The 19,864-nt window shown below is 56.9% G+C and overlaps 2 protein-coding genes across 14 annotated transcripts in view; both read left to right on the forward strand.

Moving 5' to 3' along the window:
• The first annotated feature begins 344 nt into the window (after positions 1 to 344).
• On the forward strand, positions 345 to 9,224 carry LOC101286248 (cytochrome b-c1 complex subunit 1, mitochondrial). Of its 6 annotated transcripts, none has more exons than XM_033412983.2 (13): positions 345 to 699; positions 930 to 1,093; positions 2,646 to 2,732; positions 3,839 to 3,968; positions 4,160 to 4,358; positions 4,940 to 5,019; positions 6,591 to 6,706; positions 6,945 to 7,088; positions 7,229 to 7,389; positions 7,512 to 7,597; positions 8,081 to 8,169; positions 8,516 to 8,591; positions 9,032 to 9,224. In XM_033412983.2, the coding sequence occupies exons 1-13, from the start codon at positions 447 to 449 to the stop codon at positions 9,094 to 9,096; spliced, it is 1,650 nt and encodes a 549-aa protein (XP_033268874.1). In that variant the 5' UTR covers positions 345 to 446; the 3' UTR covers positions 9,097 to 9,224. The 6 variants fall into 6 exon arrangements, with proteins under 6 accessions (XP_033268874.1, XP_033268875.1, XP_004283951.2 ...); XM_033412984.2 differs by having other exon boundaries at positions 346 to 681; XM_004283903.4 differs by having other exon boundaries at positions 400 to 699; positions 953 to 1,093.
• Positions 9,225 to 13,177: 3,953 nt separating this feature from the next.
• Positions 13,178 to 19,864, forward strand: part of COL7A1 (collagen type VII alpha 1 chain) — a 31,908-nt gene continuing 25,221 nt past the window's right edge. For all 8 annotated transcript variants that reach the window (XM_033413216.1, XM_033413217.1, XM_049716169.1 and 5 more), the window contains exons 1-18: positions 13,178 to 13,314; positions 13,411 to 13,496; positions 13,963 to 14,143; positions 14,795 to 14,954; positions 15,040 to 15,133; positions 15,225 to 15,386; positions 15,552 to 15,715; positions 15,793 to 15,922; positions 16,025 to 16,141; positions 16,244 to 16,390; positions 16,476 to 16,592; positions 16,668 to 16,817; positions 16,900 to 17,028; positions 18,035 to 18,178; positions 18,267 to 18,392; positions 18,494 to 18,637; positions 19,244 to 19,363; positions 19,519 to 19,662. In XM_033413216.1, coding sequence (XP_033269107.1) covers positions 13,193 to 13,314; positions 13,411 to 13,496; positions 13,963 to 14,143; positions 14,795 to 14,954; positions 15,040 to 15,133; positions 15,225 to 15,386; positions 15,552 to 15,715; positions 15,793 to 15,922; positions 16,025 to 16,141; positions 16,244 to 16,390; positions 16,476 to 16,592; positions 16,668 to 16,817; positions 16,900 to 17,028; positions 18,035 to 18,178; positions 18,267 to 18,392; positions 18,494 to 18,637; positions 19,244 to 19,363; positions 19,519 to 19,662 — 2,437 coding nt within the window. In that variant the 5' untranslated portion in view covers positions 13,178 to 13,192. The remainder of the gene's footprint in view (positions 13,315 to 13,410; positions 13,497 to 13,962; positions 14,144 to 14,794; positions 14,955 to 15,039; positions 15,134 to 15,224; positions 15,387 to 15,551; positions 15,716 to 15,792; positions 15,923 to 16,024; positions 16,142 to 16,243; positions 16,391 to 16,475; positions 16,593 to 16,667; positions 16,818 to 16,899; positions 17,029 to 18,034; positions 18,179 to 18,266; positions 18,393 to 18,493; positions 18,638 to 19,243; positions 19,364 to 19,518; positions 19,663 to 19,864) is intronic.

Raw genomic sequence — 19,864 nt, forward strand, 5'->3', positions numbered from 1 at the left:
TCCTCTGGATTTTTTTCTATGTAGCCTATTAGAAAAACACTTCGTTTTGTTTTGTGTGTGTTTTGTTTTCCAAACAAGGAATCCTTTTCACAAATTAGTCTCTAAAACGGTTCCTTTTTTCTTAGCAATATATTGCTAAATTCTTTCCACGTCAACCGTCTGAACTTTCTCCATTCCTTTAAAGAGAAAACCGTGACTTTCAGCAGCAGCCTCGTAGTCCCAGGTTCCACCCTGGTGGTTTAGCCCTGGGGTTGCGATTGGCAAACATGCTGTGGCTGCGCTCCCCGCCCGCCCGGCCGCTCTGAGCACTCAGTGCAGTCGAGGCGCCCACTGTTCGCGAGAAACATCGCGCACTCTGCCCCCCACGCCACCACCACGGGTGAAGAGGGAAGATGGACTGGATCCAGAACAGACCCGCGCAAGACGATGACTAGCCAGATAGATTAATGCGCACTGTTACCCGGGGACGCGAAGACAAGAACCAACGACCAGCAGAGAATGAATATCCGCGGCGGCGTCCGCCAGGGGGAAGCCGAGCGCCAAGTCTGCGGTACTGCGCCTGCGCCTCGCGCGCCGCTGCGTCCACTCTACGCATGCGTGGCGCGGCCCAGCGTCCACTGGAGCCAGAAGATGGCGGCTTCCGCGGTTTGCCGGGTGGCCAGCGCCGGGACGCGAGTGCTGGTGCGCAGCCGCCGCTCGGTGAGGTGTCAGCGAGAGCGCAGAGCTATGGGGAGCGGGTCTTTGGAACGCAGACAGGGAGCGGGCTGTTAGCGGTGGCAGGTCGAGAATGGGGAGGTCGCGGGGTCAGGGCCATGGGAAGGTCACGGCCGAGGGCACGCATGGGAGTCTCGCGGCTGGCCTGGGGGCGGGGATGGGGATCCCACCGCAGGCCTGAGAGCTAAGGAGCGATCCTCCAATCTAATCCTCAGTCCTGGTCGCCCCTTTCCAGCAGCCGGCCCTGCTGAGGTCGCCTGTCTTGCGGGGCATCGCCACCTACGCCCAGGCCCTGCAGAGCGTGCCGGAGACGCAGGTCAGCCAGCTGGACAACGGGCTGCGAGTGGCCTCGGAGCAGTCCTCCCAGCCTACCTGCACGGTGAGTGGGTCCGGTGTCGGGAGTGCACCTCAATATTGGGCATGGTCTCCTTTCCCAAGTCAGGGTGTGACCTTGGGCTCAAGTGCTCTGTGGTTTGGATCAGACTCCTCCCAGCCACCTCAGGATTGACCCTCCTACCCCAATCCCTACCCTAGCCACGCCTTGACTTCTTGGGGGCAATCCTCACCGTACCCAACACTTACTTAGCGTGTGATGCTTGCCAATCAGGAGGCCAAGTCTTTTTTCAGCTTTTTCTTCAGCAGCCCATATGAGAGAAGTGATCCTTCAATGAGGAAAATGGGGTTCAGAGACATTAGGTGACTGCCAGCCTCACGGCCCAAAGTCATAATCCCTTGCCTAGACTGGAAATGTACTGCAGAAGAAATCAACTAGAAAATTCCCGTTAAATGGATAATTTTCCTCAAAATTCACTCAAAGATAGAAATCTTGGCTAGATAAACAGAGAAGATTCTCAAGAAGCGAACCGTCTCCTCCCCACCCCAAACTTCAAGTGCTTTTATTGGTAAATTCTTTCAGTTTTCCAGGAACAAATAATGTCCTGTGATATAAGTTGTTACTGAACACAACAAAAGGTGATGGGCAGCTTCCTTATTACATGGCACCTGTATAAGCCGACCCACAGCCTGTTAAGAAACCTTGGTGGAGAATGCTGTATTTCATGGACCCTAAGATGCTCTAGATTGTAAGGAGCATCACTGTGCTCTAGGGGCAGGAAAAGAATGCTGCCAGTTATAATCAAAGGATACCATGGATTGTAAAATGTATCTTTCGAAGATGTTAGATGTGTAATAGACGTTCATGTAAAGAATTTATGACGTATGGTACGTGTATCAACATCTCTTAGGAAAGTAAATGTGAACATTTTAAGTCAGCTATGAAACAAATAGTAAATTAAAAGATTAGGTCTATGTCACCATGGGGGTGAGTAGTGTGGTTTGTGTTTCACAGCACACCAGGAGGCTATTAAGAAAATTATAAGATTCTCTCGTTGGGTGCCAAGGAGACACTTGGCAGTGTTAGGTGTCGAGTTCTGTTTAAAACTTTTTTTAAAGTGTGAACGAAGGCTACTTATGATAAAATGTTCAGTGTTTAAGCCAATAGCCTCTCTTTTAATGGCGATAGGACACAATCACCAGAACAAAGGCAGGGTATAATTTTTAGGAAGGAGAAAAGAACTTGTTTTCAAATGATTAGTTGCTTGCCTAGAAGAAACAAAGAATCAACTGAAAAGTGAGGTTGAATTTAAGAATTTCCTGTGGTGATGGGACAGGTGAACATGCCTGGTTTGAAGCTTCCCTGCGAGTCTCGATAACCAGTCAGGAAATAGAGCAGGGAGGAGAGGTGATGCAGTGTGACTGCAGTCATTCAGCTGGTGCCCTGTGCCTCTAAGCACAGGGGTCCTGCTGAGAAGCTTTTCCCCAGCGTGGGACTGTGAGCCCCTGTCTGGGGCTTGTGCTGAGTCATGCAGGGTGGGGTGTAAGGGGGGCTGAGGTGGTTTGTTTGTTACCTTTGTTGGTGGTTTCTTGTCCAGGTGGGGGTGTGGATTGATGCTGGCAGCCGTTATGAGACTGAGAAGAACAACGGGGCAGGCTACTTTGTGGAGCATCTGGCTTTCAAGGTGAGGCTCCTAAAGTCCTGCATCTCCCCTGGGCTTAGGGCTTCCTGCTGTCCCTCCTGAGGATGCAGGTCAGAAAAGCCAGCCTCCTCAATTATGGGTTTTAGCAGGGTAGTGGGGGAAAGAGATCTCTGGATGGCTTTTCTGGGAGGAGTCACATGGACTTGGCCTCTTCTGAGTGAGCGCCTATCTGGTGAACCCCTGCACAAGGCCCCCAGAGCCAGAAAAACCCCAGGGAGCCATAGGAGCCCTGCTCTTCACCAGAGGCCAGGCCTGTGTTGTGTGCATGCACGGATATAGAATTGTGGATGTACACATGCATTGTAACAAACCCACAGATTTAGTTTTTGTAAAACGCTGTGCATCTCTTGTTTACAGAAGTGAGTAGGAGCTTTCTTGAGGATGGGAACAGCTCCTAAGCCACCTCGTGTTCACATGGAGTGGAGACTGAGTTCTTAAATGAATGAAAAAAATGGAGAAGATACGGGATAGGTGATGTTGTGGAGCAGGAATGGGCAGCTAGCCAGGTCCAGCATCACAGTTATGTGTGTCAGTCTCAACACATTGATACGTGTGTGTGTCATTGGACAGCAGCACTGCCATACACATGCACACATACGTACACACACACTGGACTAAGGTTGAGTCCTACAGAGGCCATAGCACACACACAGAGTCGTATAAATGGTATGAGGGAGAGTGGGTAGTGGTAGCATCACCTGAGCACAGGTGTGAGCTTACCTGACCATGACTGTTAGTAAGAGGAGAGGGAGTGCTGGTAAGATCAGGCTGGTATGGGAGCTCTCAGTCAAATGCTATACCCCCTCTTGGTATGGGAGCTCTGGATTTCAGGTAACACTTGCTTTGTCCATGCCCTTCTTTCCTGGCCCCTGGATGTCTTCATTCTCTTGGTCCTCGATGCTATGGCGTTGATTGGCTTAAGGCCTGCTAAGCACTTGGTGAGCACAGCCTCTGGGCTGTATAACCCCAGAGTCTTTGCTGAGGGAGATATCTGTGGACCAGTGGTCCTGCTGGGACTTTAGCCTGTGAGGATGGGGTCCTGGGCTCCCATGTGGCTCCTGATTTGTCCTGTTGATGTGTGGTTCCAGGGAACAAAGAATCGACCTGGCATTGCCTTGGAGAAGGAGGTAGAGAGCATGGGGGCCCATCTTAATGCCTACAGCACCCGGGAGCATACGGCTTACTACATCAAGGCACTGTCTAAGGACCTGCCAAAAGGTACGCTGGAGGATGGGACCAGGACACCAGTAGGACTCCAGGAGTGCAGAGGACAGGCACTCAGGAGCCCCTGGCCTGGCTGAAGAATGGGGTTACCCTTAGAGTATGGCCTTGCAACAAAGCAACCAGTGGTGTCAAGCTTGGGGTTTTGTCCTGTTACTGGTCACCAAACCTGTCTTTCTTGCATCCAGCTGTGGAGCTCCTGGCCGACATTGTGCAGAACTGCAGCCTAGAAGACTCCCAGGTTGAGAAGGAGCGTGATGTGATCCTGCAGGAGCTGCAGGAGAATGATGCATCTATGCGGGACGTGGTCTTTGACTACCTGCATGCCACGGCATTCCAGGGCACACCTCTAGCCCAGGCCGTGGAGGGGTCCAATGAGAACGTCAGGTGAGTGTTGGCTGGTCTGGGGTGGAATTCGTCCCCTCATTCTGGCATGGCCAGGCCATGTCCACATGAGTTTGTTTTTAGTTGATCTGCTGTCTGTGCTGTTTATTTTCCTAATTCACACAACTGGAGACATTTTTTATGTTGCCACATGGTCCCTGTGAGTCTTTTTTAACACCTGTGTGGTTTTCACTTGAATTTCGGGCTTTGCTTTAGGGTACGTTTCCATGCGTGTCCTGCCAGCCTGAGGGAGGGTGCTCTGGGTATCCCTCCACATGGCTTCTTGTCCTCTGGTGGGATGAGCTCTGCTGTTGCCCCTCAAGAGCCCCCACCGTCAGTTCTCACCCTCCTCAGAGGGGACTACAAGCCTGTCCTGAGGTGGGATGTGAGGGGGGCCCAATGAGGGCTGCCCTCTGGGCCCCAGAGTGGTGGGTGGCAGAAATGGGGCAAGGACCAATTGATGTGTGGGGTCCTGCTTTCCAGAGAAGCCATGTCTCCTGGTCTGTCTCCTCAGCCCCGTTTTGTGTGACCCAGATCATTCTGGTTTGGGAGCGGTGTTGACCAATTGGCTGTATGTCTTGCAGGAAGCTGTCTCGGGCAGACCTGACTGAGTACCTCAGCCGGCATTACAAGGCCTCTCGAATGGTTTTAGCAGCAGCTGGAGGTGAGCGATGGGCTCGTTGAAGCCCTGTGGTAATAGGGGGGTGGGCTGTGGCCTTGGTTACCAGGGCCAAGTCTCCTGGTTCTGACCATAGGGATCTTCCACTCCTGGGGACACTGTTCCCACCCTGTCCTTGAGGGGAGTGACTTCTCTTCCATGCTTTTAGAGGTGGGGTGGGATTCTTCTCTGCCACCACCACTGAAACTGGCCGCCCAGGGATGCTACTCCGCTCTTCAGTACAGGCCTCAGTTGGGCTGTTGGCCTCTCCAGGCCTCAGGGTTTTCTCAGTCCCACCTGGTCGTAGGAGATCCAGGTTGTAGGCTGGTGGGAGATTCAAGCCCTCAGGCCTGTTTCTCTTGGCCTTGTCAGTGGGCAAACCAGACATTGCATGACAGGTGGGAAGTGCCTTGAAAGGAAAGCATACAGTGGTTGGGGGACTTTAATGGGGGACTCAGTTAGAGGGTAGGGAGGTGGTTTGTTTGTTTGTTTGAATTGGGAGGTGCTTTTGAAGCATGTGTCATTTGAACAGAGGCTTAAAGAGAGGTGGGATTTAATTCAGTGGGGAGTGGGAGGTCTGTGCAGAGGGGAAGAGCAGTGTCACGGACTGGTGTGTTTTGAGGCTTGCTCTGCTGCCATGTAGGGGCCAGAGCGGAAGTGGGCAGGCGCAGGGAGTGCTTGCTGCAGGTGCCTGGTGGGGGACGGTAGGAGCTGGGAGAGAAGTGTGGGGACTCAGGGTGGCTTTTTAGGTAGACACCTGACAGAGGAGGGGATGTGGCGGGGAGGGGACGGGAGCAGGGCCAGGGTGCTTTCCCAGCTTAGGTCGTGACAGCTGACTGGGCAAGAAAAATTGATAGGAAGAACATGATTGGTGGCCTTGGGGCCAGTGAACCTCGGGACCAAGAGCAGTCTGAGCTACTGACACATCAGACTTTGTTGAGTCCAACAGGATCTGAGCTCAGGGAAGGAAAGAATAAAAGGCAGAGGCACCTAGAAGGCTGTACCTGGGGGAGGCTGCTTACTACCACAGCGCCCACTGGTCAAGGCGCTATGGCAGCAAAGGCCTCCTCTTGTAGAGGTGAGGTCCAGGAGGGGTCCTGAGGCGTGAGTTTGTAACGTTACTGGTAAACGTCCCCAGCTCTCAGGGGACCCCGGAGCTAGTCACAGCCCTGCATAGCACCTCTTTGTGCCCTCTCACCTGCCAGCCCCCATAGGATCTGCTTGAGGAAGGGCCAGAGGGAGAAGGCAGGGCAGGTGGCCTTATGCCCAGGGAGTACCAGTCTTGTCCTTGGTGCTGGTGGGAATGTGTTACATAGGAACCCATTTTTAAGCTCAGCATGCTGCTGCTTCCCTGTGGCTGAGGTGATGGAAGCTGTTTGACCCTGAGGTGCCTGCCCTGCCCATGAGATAGGGTGTGTCTGTGAAGGGTCCTCTTTCCTCACCTTGTCCTGATGTCATGTCTTCCTTTTGGTGTTTCCCACCAAGGCAGGACATGGGGTCCTCTGCTTGTGTGTGATCTCCCCTACCCTGTGCCTTGGGCCCTGGCTGGCCAGTAACTCTGCTGTCTGTCTTGGCAGGGGTGGAGCACCGGCAGCTGCTAGACCTCGCCCAGAAGCATTTCTGCAGCCTCTCTGGGACATACACTGAAGACGCTGTGCCCACTCTCACTCCCTGCCGCTTCACTGGCAGCGAGGTGGGCTGCTTGGTGGGCGGGGGTAGTGTCCTCAGCCGGGACCTCTTGGGGGCACCCTCACGTGCATGGCTATCTTCGTGACTCCGGAGATGCCTCGAGTTGGCCAGGTGTCCTGTGGCTGCTGCCTCACAGGCACACGTGTTCACACTTGGATGCACACTCTCCACCCACACTTGGCACCTTTGCTGGTCGCCTGGGAAATCTGGCTGTCCCTCAGCTTTGCCATGTACTGTTTCAGATCCGCCACCGTGATGATGCCCTGCCTTTGGCCCATGTGGCCATTGCAGTGGAGGGGCCTGGCTGGGCCAACCCGGACAATGTGGCCCTCCAGGTGGCCAATGCCATCATTGGCCACTATGACTGCACTTACGGTGGTGGCGCGGTGAGTGCCAGGGGTGGGCATGGGATGGGACCTTGTCTTCAGGGAAGAGAGGGAGCTGGGCTGTGGGCGCTTGTACTGTGGGGTTTGGGGTGTGGACTGCAGACAGGGGGGTGGGTGCTGACCACCCTCATCCCTGGTAGCACTTGTCCAGCCCACTGGCTGCAGTTGCTGCAACCAAGAAGCTGTGCCAGAGTTTCCAGACCTTCAACATCTGCTATGCAGAGACGGGGTTGCTGGGCGCACACTTCGTCTGCGACCACATGAGCATCGACGACATGATGTTCTTTCTACAGGGCCAGTGGTGAGTGGCGGCCTAGCGCTGCCAGGGAGGTGGGGAGGGAATAGGACCCTTTGAGCAGGACCGTGGGAGGCTCAGAGACAGCACCGTCTCTCAGGATGAATCCCACCCCACCCCTGCTCTAGGATGCGCCTTTGCACCAGTGCCACAGAAAGCGAGGTGGTCCGGGGCAAAAACATTCTCAGAAATGCTCTGGTGTCTCATCTGATCGGTGAGTCCTGCAGCCCTGTGGCAAGGGGTAGAGTGCATACTGGCAGTGACAGTCCCAGTGTTCCTAACCAAGATTGGAAACGAAAACTTCGAAGGTCACACCATACCCCACCACCACCCCTCTCACAGGGGCCTGGGGTTTTAGGTACAGGTGTGGGTAGGCTAGACCAACAGCCCATGGATACAGTGACAGGTGGTTGTACAAGTGAGGGTTGTGGTCTAGGTCAGACCAAGGTCCAGGTCAGCCCAGAACGCTGGAGGTTCTGTGTGTACCGTGAAGCACTTCGGCAGCCTCTCTGGGACATATGCCGAGGACGCTGCGCCCACTCTCACTCCGTGCCGCTTCACCGGCAGCGAGGTGGGCTGCTTGGTGGGTGGGGGTAGTGCTCTCAGCCGTGGCTTCTTGGGGGCACCCTCGCATGCATGGCTTGGACCCACGTGGATTGGACCATGTGGACCTGTAAACTTCCCCTAACCCTTGCAGGCACCACTCCTGTTTGTGAGGACATTGGACGTAGTCTTCTGACGTATGGCCGCCGCATCCCCCTGGCTGAGTGGGAAAGCCGGATTGCGGTAACAAGGGCCCCTGGGAGAGGTTCTGGAGTCTTGGCCTGGCAGACTCCCAGAGGGTGGAGAGTTGAGGCAGTGCAGACTGCTCCTGTAGGCAACCCTGGTGTCCGAGGCAGCATCACCTGCCTCGGTGGTGTAATTGGAGGGCAGGGCAGAGGCACTGATGGCTGTAGGGATGGGTGGGGCCTGAGGAAGTCTACAGCAGGGAGAGCCCTGCTGCATTTCCCCTTTTGGTTGAGGGGCAGCTCCATGGTACGTGTGGAAGATCTTGGTCGTCTGGATAATGTTGACTGGCAGAGGTGGTCCCCAGGTGCCTGTCACTCAGTGTGCCCTCTGCTTCATCCTGCAGGAGGTGGATGCCAGTATCTTGCGTGAGGTCTGCTCCAAGTACTTCTATGACCAGTGTCCAGCAGTGGCTGGATTGGGTGAGTGGCCTAGAAAGTCTGCTCTTTGTCCTTCGCAGTCTGTTGTCTTGGCCTCCCCTCTGCCTCTGCTCCCCCATCCCCCAGCTTTCACGGGGAGTAGCACGTTGAGGCCCCTGAGAGGCTCTGCCCAATAGCCTGGCTGCCAGGGAGTTCCTGCTCAGAAAACCTGTCCTAGCAGCTCCCTGACTCCCTGCCAAGGTGCCTCCATCAGTACCCCACACCTGCCAGGTAATGGACACCTCCATGTGTGGGGTGGAGCTCCAAAGGCCAGAGCATGAAGGGACAGGCTCAGCACCCCCTGGAGGAATGTTCTCTTCCCTCTTTCCACCCCAAGCCTGTCTTGTGCTGCTCTGGGCAGCTTTGGATGGGGTGCGGCGCAGGGCCAGGTGTCCCTGTACAGGCCAGGTACCTCACCCTGACGCCCCACCCTATCCCCACAGGGCCCATTGAACAGCTTCCAGATTATAACCGGATCCGTAGCAGCATGTTCTGGCTGCGCTTCTAGGCAGGAAACCTGTGCAGGCAAAAGGGCGGGGCCAGGATCTGTGGTCCCCCCAACCACAAACATACCACCTCAGTCCTTCAAACCTGTGCTGCAGATAACCACCAACCAATAAAGTCCTGTGTTGAGAACTGCTGCGTCCCTCTCTTGGCATTGGCATGGGGTCCACTGGGCAGTGGACTGGGGAGCAGGGACTTCCTCCCGGTTCTGCATCTCCTAGATCCTTCTGCCTTCCCACAGGCTGATGTGTCCTTAGCGAGGGGCAAGCGTGGGGCTGCAGCACAGAGGCCGGAAGCCTTTGATGCCTGCAGGGAGCTGAGGCCAGCTGTTTCCACTTAGCCACATGGGCGATGCTCTTAGCCAATCTGTCCCAAGAGTGAGGTGTGGGAGGCCATGGGAACTGCAGGCCCAGACTTTGCCCTGGTAGAGGTCCCAGCCTGGGAACTCAGGGGGCTCAGGTGGGAAGCCCCTTGCTGTGGGTCCTGTGCGGTCTCCCTCCGGTGGACCCTCGTACCCTAGACGGACCAGGAGAGGCCAAGGAATGTCCCTGAGGGAGCCTCCTTCATATGTTTACTCTGGATTCTGGGAGGAGGATAGCCTGGGGCATAGTGTTCCCATTTGGTTTCTAACTGCTGCCTGGACAGGCAAGGCAAGAATCCTTTGCCTTGATTTGCCGCTGACTCAGGCTCCAAGAATATTCCTGAGCTCAGTGGGGCCTGAGCCCCCTCCCTAGACTTGGTCTGTCCCAGGCAAGTCTGAGCTGCTGGCCTGGCAGTCCCCTCCTCATCTCCCTGAGGACCTGGTGGAGCTCTCAACTGTCTAGTCCCCCTGCCACCTTTGGGCTCTGGTCCCCAAGGCAGGTGGGCAGGTGGGCCCCTCTTCCTGTGCCCCCCAACCCTTCCACAGTCAGGTTCCCTGGGATCCCAGTGGGGGAATGGAAGTGTGGGGCCCAATTTTGCTGTGAGGGAGGTGCTGCTGGCACTTGTGGACAGGGCTCTGGGACAGGGTTTCTTGAGAAGATGGCTATTCAGAAGTGCCCCAGCATCCCAGCCTTGCAGTGGCCAAAACAGCCCTCAGTTTGCTCCCGCTCCACCCCAGTGCTTTTCCCTTCAGCTCTGTTTGTTGCCACAAGTTGTCAATTAGGAAATAACTGTCAAGTGCTTTCTAGAACCCAAGGCTGGGGGACTCAGGTCATCCTACTTTGTGAACAGCTGGAGAGAAGCTGCTGGACAGTGCAGAACCCTGACAGGCCCACCCCTGGATGGTTATAGACACAGCGTACTCAGGCTGGGGAACAGCAAGTGCCAAGCGTGTTGTCCCAAGTTTGAGCTCCTGGAGGATGGGGCTTGATTTCTCTGCTAAGGCCAGGCCTGACTCTCAAAGGCTACAGGTTTGCTGGACACAGAGTGCTCGAGCGGGTGACCTGGTCCTAATGGACCTTGCATGCCTAGCCAGGGAATTTGATCTTTACTTTGGAGGCGTGCTGGGGGAGGTGCGGAAGTTAACGGGAAGAGAAGTGACTTGCTCAGCTGAGAGTTAGCCTGGGGACTCAGGGTGGGTTTCTGTGCGGTTCTGGTGAGCAGCTCTGTGGCAGAGCAGATACCACAGCTATAGTAAGAGCTGGAGTGGGCTTTAGGGGACGCAAGCAGGGCAGCATCCCCAGCAGGGCTGGGGTACCAACAGGGGAGGGGCAGGTTGGAGGAGGATGACCTGCTCAGCTTTGGCCACGGTTCTGAGAAATTTGGAGGTGTTCAAGACAGATGTGTGGGGCTGGAATCCCCAAGAGGCCCCAGTTGGAGACATGGTGCCATCCAGCAGAGGTGGTGACCAAAGCCAGAGGAGGAAATGTCCAGGGGAGTGTGGGAGGGAGAAAGAAAACTCTAGGGCCCCAGTGTGTTTATGGAGGGAGCTGGTGTCTGGGGTTGGTCCCTAACTGTGCCTGCCAGGAGGCCACACCCCTGCTCATGAGCCTCCCCCGAGCGCCAGACCTGTGCTCATCCTCAACCTTGCTTCTGCCTCCAACAGCCTCTCATAGCACGCTTTGAGTGACCCCCTCACAGCAGGCAGCCATTTCTTTTGGGGGACCCCTCATGGTTCTGATGAGGTTTGCCTGAACACCCTCTCAGCTGGGCCTCCAGTCTCCCCTAAAGGCTAGACCCAAATGTGTATGTATGTCTGCACTGTATATGCTAGTTCTGCCCTGCTCTCACCCACCCTTGCTGTACAAGAAGAGGTGAGGGTCTTGCAGGCAGGGGCTGCCTCTGTAATGAGAGCACGACTGGTTCTCTGCAGCCCTCACGTGAAGGACAGATTTCAAAGGGTTGGGGGGTGCTGGGACATGGCTGAAGAGACCTTGACCTAGGGAAAAGGTTCTGGGCCCTATGGATCACAGTGCTGTACTTCATGATAATTTGGGGCTGTCCCTGTAGCTCAAGCCTTATTGGACAATAGGAAAACAGGCAGTATGGATGGTTCTCACTGCCCCCAGCTCTGGCCATACCAGAGACCTGGCCATACCTAGAAGAGGACAAGGCAGACAAGTTTAACAGAAGTGCTGTCCCCTTTTGTCCCCCATTAGCCTGTGGAGCCCCAGGAGAGGCTGGGGGGCCAGGCACGTTGGAAGGGGCCCTATGGCAGTGGTGAGTCTAGAAGTATTCTCCAGGCTTAAAAAAAACAGGGGACCTGCTCTTGGGAGGATCTCTCTATCTCAGTATCAACCCCTATAATGAACACATACGTATATACAAAGAGTGTCCCTGGCCTGCAGGTGTGTTGAGGGGACTGTCCATAATCACAGAAGCCAGCTGAGGGAGACGGGCGGGAATTCAGCCTGGTTAAGGGAAGAGGAGTGAGGAAGGAGTGATGAAGGTGGACACCACAGGTGGACCTTGAGGGCCGTGAGGAAGGGAGGGAGGAGCCCAGGGTGACCTCTGGGCCTGGCAGAGATGATGGGTGGAAGGGGGTCTTCAAGAAGAGTAGGTTGGGGGCTTTCCTGGTGGCACAGTGGTTAAGAATCCGCCTGCTGATGCAGGGGACACAGGTTCGAGCCCTGGTCCGGGAAGATCTCACATGCCACAGGGCAACTAAGCCCGTGTGCCACAACTACTGAGCCCGCATGCCACAACTACTGAAGCCCGCGCACCTAGAGCGCGAGCTCTGCAACAAGAGAAGCCACCACAATGAGAAGTCTACGCACTGCAACGAAGAGTAGCCCCCGCTCACTGCAACTAGAGAAAGCCCACGCGCAGCAACGAAGACCCAATGCAGAAGAAGAGTAGGTTGGAGGAGGGGACTCTGAGGGGCCAAAATGAGAATGTGTGGGTAGGGGAGCCTGGCTGGAGCAGGACAGGCGCACCAGTGGGGGCATAGGCAGGAGGGGGTGGATTCCTGAGAGATGAGCTGTCACTGTGGGTGGTCTACCCTCCACACATGGATAACCCCTCCCTGGAGGCACAGCTGGATGGCATCTGCCTGGGGCTGGTTCAGAGCACAGCAAGGGGTCCAGGACACTGGGATGGACATGTCTGCATAAGTACAATACAGATTTTCTCCTCCTGGCTTGCCCTTCCAAAGTAGGGGTGGGCATTACTTGGATGCAGCCCAGTGGTGCCTTGCTTTCCCTGGCATGAGCCTAGAGCCCCTCATTTGCTGGGGGCTGCTCGGCCTGTTGAGGGGATTGGGGTGGGACACAGGAGACCCAACAGACAAAGGGATGGCTGAATCACAGGAGAGGCCAGCCGGGACTCATGGCCTGAGGGCTTGTCTGGGTAGCCCAGTCGGAGGTGGGGGTGGGGTGGGGGGAGGGGGGTGGTGAGTCATCTCCAGCTGCATCTTCTACCCGACCAACATCCTGCTGCGTCTTTCATCCCCGGGAACCTGTCTGAAGTCTGGTCTCCAGCAGTCACTTCTAGTCTGTTTGACCTAAAGCAGCCAAGATCTCTGACCCTAGATGGGGTTGGAGAGGGATCCCTCAACATCCATCTGTAGAGAACCTCCTGGGGAAATCCCAGAAGCCACGGGAGGTGGGGGTCTTTACACTTAAGTGGAGTCAGATCATCTGTCCAGGGGAGGGGTGGCAGGGGCGGCGACTTCTGGGACGATGGGTGGGGGTGGGCCGCCTGGGTCCCCGCCCGCTGCTCCGCCCCCGGGATCAGGGACTTTTCTCTGCCGTGGCGGCGGGACTGCGGCAGCGGCTGGCGATCGGAGCCGGCGGACCGGCAGGCAAGACCGGGACTGGGGGTGGGAGAACGCTGGCCTCGGACCCGCCAAGGCTGAGGGACAGAGGCGGGGTCCTGGCTGACCGTTTCCCTCACCCAGGATGAGGCTGCGGCTCCTGGTGGCTGCGCTCTGCGCGGGGATCCTGGCAGGGGCTCCCCGAGTGTGGGCCCAGCACAGGGAGAGAGGTGGGTACGGCAGGGAAGGACCCCATCCAGGGCACTGCACCCTGCCACCCGCGACTCCACTCGACCTTCATCCTGGATCCCGCCTCCCACCCTCCTCGACTTATTCATTTCTCCTAATTCTCCCTGGACTCCCCAAACCCTCCGCGACCCACACTGCGTCTCCCAAACTGCATCCAGTTGTGCGTGGGTCCCCTACCCTATGTCACTCCGCGCTGGTCCCCAGACGCCAACCTCAGTCCCAGATCCACACCCGCTCCGGTGACTCTCCCTCCCCACTAGTCCTCCGCGTGAGACTCTGCTCCAGGCCCCACCTCTGCTGCCTCCACCGCTCCCAGGCCCAAGCCAGCCTGTGCCCGTTTGCACAGTGGATGAGGCCAACTCCCCTCCCCAGCCCCAGGGGACCACAGTGAGGGTAGGGGGTGGGTGGGCCCCAAGAAAAAATCGTGATTGCTTTTCCCTGCCCCAGTGAGCTGCACGCGCCTTTACGCCGCTGACATCGTGTTCCTACTCGACGGCTCCTCGTCCATTGGCCGAAGCAACTTCCGCGAAGTGAGGGGTTTCCTTGAGGGGCTGGTGCTGCCCTTCTCCGGGGCAGCCGGTGCACAGGGTGTGCGCTTCGCTGCCGTGCAGTACAGCGATGACCCACGGTGAGTGGCTCCCCACAGCTGGACCCACCAGAACCCCACCCCCAGAAAGAAGCAGAGAGCCCCCAAACCCCTAGGTTAGGCTTTAGGGAACCCAGAGGATCCCCCCTCCCACCAGCCAGGGCATCTTCTTAAGACAGAAGCAGGGATCTCCTAGGTACAGCCCTCACGTCTGAGACCCCTTCTGAATAGTGCCTTGCCAAAGATAGGAGCTGTGTTTTCTGATCTAGAGATGGAGAGGCCTAGAAGGGGACCCATGACTTGAGATGCCCTGTGCCTGCTGGACTCTCCTTGTTCTAGCCTCCTGATGCCTTCAGCCTCTCTCACTCAGCAGAGGGCCTCCCTGTCTGGCCAGTGTCCACCTGCTTATAACTGGGCCCTTCTTCCTACCATTATTTAATTAACCAGACATCCTGGTACCTGAGCCTGGGAGCCCCAAGGGGTCCAGGCCTGCCCAGGCCCAGCCACAGATGTGACACAGTTGGGTACCTAAGGAGTTTGTTAGCTTGGGAGCTTCAGAGATGGAAGGTAGGAATCACAGAACCAAGTGGACTCTCAAGGGGGCCTGATACAACCCTCATTCCAGAGGCCTCTTAGAGGCCAGGACCAGAAAAAGCCCTTACTCCTAGCCTGCTGCCACCCGCCTCCCCACAGGACAGAATTTGGCCTGGATGCGCTTGGCTCAGGAGGTGATGTGATCCGTGCAATCCGAGAGATCAGCTACAAGGGAGGCAACACACGCACAGGAGCTGCAATTCTCCACGTGGCTGACCGTGTCTTTCTGCCCCAGCTGGCCCGACCTGGTGTTCCCAAGGTGATCTCTCACCCTACCATGCCTTCCAAGGTGACCCCAAGTAAGTGTCTGAGGCAGTCCTGACTTGACCCTGCACCTGCCCCAGGTCTGCATCCTCATCACAGATGGGAAGTCCCAGGACCTGGTGGACACAGCTGCCCAGAGGCTGAAGGGGCAGGGAGTCAAGCTGTTTGCTGTGGGTGAGTACCAAGCTGGGGTGACAGGTCAGCTGGGGCAGGGATGAGTCAAAGGGCATGTGGGCAGCTGAGCCCTGATTGGGCATCACCTCAGGGATCAAGAATGCCGACCCTGAGGAGCTGAAGCGAATCGCCTCACAGCCGACCAGCGATTTCTTCTTCTTCGTCAACGACTTCAACATCTTGAGGACGCTACTGCCTCTTGTTTCCCGGAGGGTGTGCACAAGTGCAGGTGGCGTGCCTGTGGCCTTGCCCTGTGAGTTCCTGCCCACCCTGTGTGCCCTGACCTGGACCCTGACCCGAACCCCAACCTGGGAGTGCTGATTCCATCCCATGTGCTCCTGACCCTTGAGCCTGGTGCTGTACCATAAGTGCTGACCCCTGATCCTCTTGCCTGGTTGCCTGACTGCCCCTTTCCCAGCCAATGACTCAACCTCTGGTCCACGAGACCTGGTGCTGTCTGAGCCAGGCAGTCAATCCTTGAGAGTACAATGGACAGCGGCCAGTGGCCCTGTGACTGGCTACAAGATCCAGTACACGCCCCTGACGGGGCTGGGACAGCCACTGTCGAGTGAACGGCGGGAGGTAAGGATGTCAGCAGTGGTAGGTGGAGGGCTGGGGACTTAGCTGGCCAAGATGAAGTGACCTCTGACCCTGGGCAGGTGAGCGTCCCAGCAGGTGAGACCAGCATGAGGCTGCAGGGTCTCCGGCCACTGACTGAGTACCAAGTGACGGTGGTTGCCCTCTACGCCAACAGCATCGGGGAGGCCGTGAGTGGGACAGCTTGGACAAGTGAGCAGTTCTGCTAACCTCTGACCCTGCTCACCTAACCACCCATCCCAGTAACCCCTCCCCACTCTGGACGCACTAATCCCTGGTGGGACCTTCCCCTAGCTGCTCTGGAGGGACCGGAGCTGACCATCCAGAACACCACAGCCCACAGCCTCCTGGTAGCCTGGCGGGGTGTGCCAGGTGCCACTGGCTACCGCGTGACATGGCGGGTCTTCAGTGGTGAGTCAGAGGTGTGGGCTGAAGGAAGTCCCTGCACCTCAGACAGGACTGTAGGGTGCTGAGTCTGCAAGACCCACTGACCCCTCTGTGCCCCCCGTGCAGGTGGGGCCACGCAGCAGCAGGAGCTGGGCCCTGGGCAGGGGTCAGTGCTGCTGCGTGACCTGGAGCCTGGCACAGACTATGAGGTGACCGTGAGCACCCTGCTTGGCCGGAGCGTGGGGCCTGCCACCTCCCTGACTGCCCGCACCGGTGAGAGGGCTGGGTGCTTTCTTCAGGCTGGGTGGGCAGGCTGGCAGGGCACAGAGGCCACTGACCTCCCATGTGCCCTGGGCAGACACTTCTGTTGAACAGACCCTGCGTCCCATCATCCTGGGCCCCACATCCATCCTTCTTTCCTGGAACTTGGTGCCTAAGGCCCGTGGCTACCGGCTGGAGTGGCGGCGTGAGAGTGGTCCGTGCAGGAGGGTGGGGTGGGCAGGCTGGGTCCAGACCTGGCCTCAGCTGGCCTGACCCTGTCATCTTGCAGGCTTGGAGGTGCCACAGAAGGTGGTGCTGCCCTCTGACGTGACCCGCTACCAGTTGGATGGGCTGCAGCCAGGCACTGAGTATCGCCTCACACTCTACACGCTGCTAGAGGGCCACGAGGTGGCCACGCCTGCAACTGTGGTCCCCCCTGGTGAGGGCTCTGTGGGCCCGGCCAAGTGAGAGGGGAAGGTACAGGGGCCCCAGGCTGCCTCTCAGGCTGTGCTGTCCAACAGGGCCAGAGCTGCCTGTGGGCCCTGTGACAGACTTACAGGCCACCGAGCTGCCTGGGCAGCGAGTGCGAGTGTCCTGGAGCCCAGTTCCCAGCGCCACCGAGTATCGGATCACCGTGCGCAGCATCCAGGGTGAGGGGGACACAGCAAGACCCGTACACACACTAAAGTTCCAGCCTTTCAAACCATTCCAGCCTTTCCAGCCCTTCTCCACTCCGGGGTCTCTACAGCCTCCTCCTCTCTCCTTGTCCATCCACCTCCCAAGACGACACTGAACCAGACCCCGTCACAGGGTCTGTCTGCTCCCTGCCCTGACCCTGCCTGTCTCTTCATCTGGATCTGTCTCCACTCCCTGCCCCACCTCCCTGGCCATGGCTTTCACCCTCCTCCACAACCACAAGCTCAACCCCCGCCCTTCTATAACCTTAGCTGTGACCACTGTTCTCCCATGTCCCCATCCAATACTGACTCCACCTCACTGTCTGTCGATGAGCTGTCAACTCATGTCGCTGTCCGCTGACTTCTGACATCCTACATGTTATGTCCTTCTCCACTGACTCCTGTCATTATGTGTCCCCATTCATCACTGGCCCATTATCCTGTGTCGCTGTCCATCACTGACTCCTTTTACCCCTGTCCTTATCTCTCACACCGTTCCGTCCCATGTCCCATCCCTCACTGACCCTTTTCTTTTTTTTTTTTTTTTAACATCTTTATTGGGGTTTAATTGCTTTACAATGGCGTGTTAGTTTCTGCTTTATAACAAAGTGAATCAGCTATACATATACATACGTCCCCATTCCCTCTTGTGTCTCCCTCCCTCCCACCCTCCCTATCCCACCCCTCTAGGTGGCCACAAAGCACCGAGCTGATCTCCCTGTGCTATGCGGCTGATTCCCACTAGCTATCTATTTTACATTTGGTAGTGTATATATGTCCATGCCACTCTCTCACTTTGTCCCAGCTTACCCTTCCCCCTCCCCGTGTCCTTAAGTCCATTCTCTATGTCTGCATCTTTATTCCTGTCCTGCCCCCACTGACCCTTTTCATCTTGTATCTCTGTCCATCACTGAGCACCTTCATCCCACATACCCATCTCTCACTGACCCCTGCCTGCCTATCCTGCCTTCTCCCTTAGGGGTCGAGCGGAGCCTGGTGCTTCCTGGGAGTCAGACAGCTTTTGACTTGGATGACGTCCGGGCTGGGCTGAGCTACACAGTGCGGGTGTCAGCTCGAGTAGGCACCCGAGAGGGTGGTGCCAGCGTCCTCACTGTTCGCAGGGGTGAGCACTGCAGGAGGGCTGTGGGGGACAGCTGCCTGACTCACTCTGGTCCTGGTTTTGATCCCTGACCTCTATCTTTAATCCCCAGAGCCAGAAACCCCACTTGCCATCCCAGGGCTGCAGGTAGTGGCGTCAGACGCAACACGAGTGAGGGTGGCCTGGGGACCTGTGCCTGGAGCCAGTGGATTTCGGGTTAGCTGGAGGACAGACAATGGTCAGTGTGGGATGTGCGGGAGGGTTGCTGAAGGGAACGATCAGGGTATGGGGGACCAAGGGGCAGGCAGGAGCCATGCCAACATTTCTCTCTGACGTTAGGTCTGGAGTCCAGCAAGACATTGCCCTCAGAGTCTACTGCCACAGATATCATGGGGCTGAGACCTGGAACCTCCTACCAGGTGGCTGTGTCGGCATTGCGAGGGAGAGAGGAGGGCCCACCTGCAATCACCGTGGCTCGAACTGGTCAGGGCCTGACCCAGCCCCTTGGCTCTCTCTCTCCAGTGGCCCTTCAGACCCCCATGCCTTCCCTTTCAGACCCTTGCTTCTCCACAGAACTCCAGTCTCCCCCTTTAGATCCCCACTGCCTCCTCCCTCAGAGGCCCTGCTTCCCCCTTCAGTCTCCCTTGCCTCCTTTTAAGCCCCTGCCTTCTTCAGATTCCTCTGCCTGTCCCCTAACACCCCGCTCTTCTTGCCCTCAGATTTCTAGCACCTCATCTCTCAGACCCCATTGCCTTTTCTGCCAGACTTGACCATCTTCTTAGACTTACACTTTTCTTCTTTGTCAGACCCCCTCACTGCTTCCTAGTCCTCCGTCGGAACCCTATTACCTTCTCTGTCAGACCCTCTGGTCTCCCAGATTCCTGTCACCTGCCACCTCAGATTTCTACTATCCCCTCTGTCAGAACCCCCACTCCTTCCCCATCTGATCCATTCACTGCATCCGCTATCAAATCCTTGCCTCCCTTTAGACTCCCATTGCCTTCCTCTATTAGATGTCCCCCCCATCCCTCCCCCATCAGACCCTCCACTGCCTCTTCCATCAGACTCCCCATTGCCTCTCCCCACCAGACCCACTGGGCCCAGTGAAGACAGTCCATGTTACTCAAGTCAGCAGCTCATCTGTCACCATCACCTGGAACAGGGTTCCTGGTGCCACAGGATACAGGGTCTCCTGGCACTCAGGCCACGGTGGGCACCAGGGGTTTGGGAAGGGACCAGAGGTTTTGGAGGTTGTCGGGGACAGGCCTGGGTGGAATGGGAGCAGGGGTTTCTTCGGGGTCCAGGTGGGACATTGCGGGGCAGGGTCTGGCTAGTCCTAGAGCTACCTTCATCCTCACTCCTAGGCCCAGAGAAATCCCAGTTGGTTTCTGGGGAGGCCACAGTGGCTGAGCTGGATGGGCTGGAGCCAGATACTGAGTACACAGTGCATGTGTGGGCCCGTATGGCTGGTGTGGATGGGACCCCTGCCTCTGTGGTTGTAAGGACTGGTAAGTGGACCCTGGCCATCTGCCAACCACATCTCATTGGCTACCCTGTCCTGCTGCGTATTCCTGACTGCTCCAGCTGCCTGCTCCATCACAGCTCTTCTCGTGACTTCTCTCCCCACACTGACGTACCCCACATTGACTAGGAGTCCACCCACAGTGACCTCCTGGCTGCTCCACACTGCCCACTCTGAGGCACTGATCT

This window comes from Orcinus orca, chromosome 10, assembly GCF_937001465.1.
Source record: "Orcinus orca chromosome 10, mOrcOrc1.1, whole genome shotgun sequence".
Lineage (NCBI taxonomy): Eukaryota > Metazoa > Chordata > Mammalia > Artiodactyla > Delphinidae > Orcinus > Orcinus orca.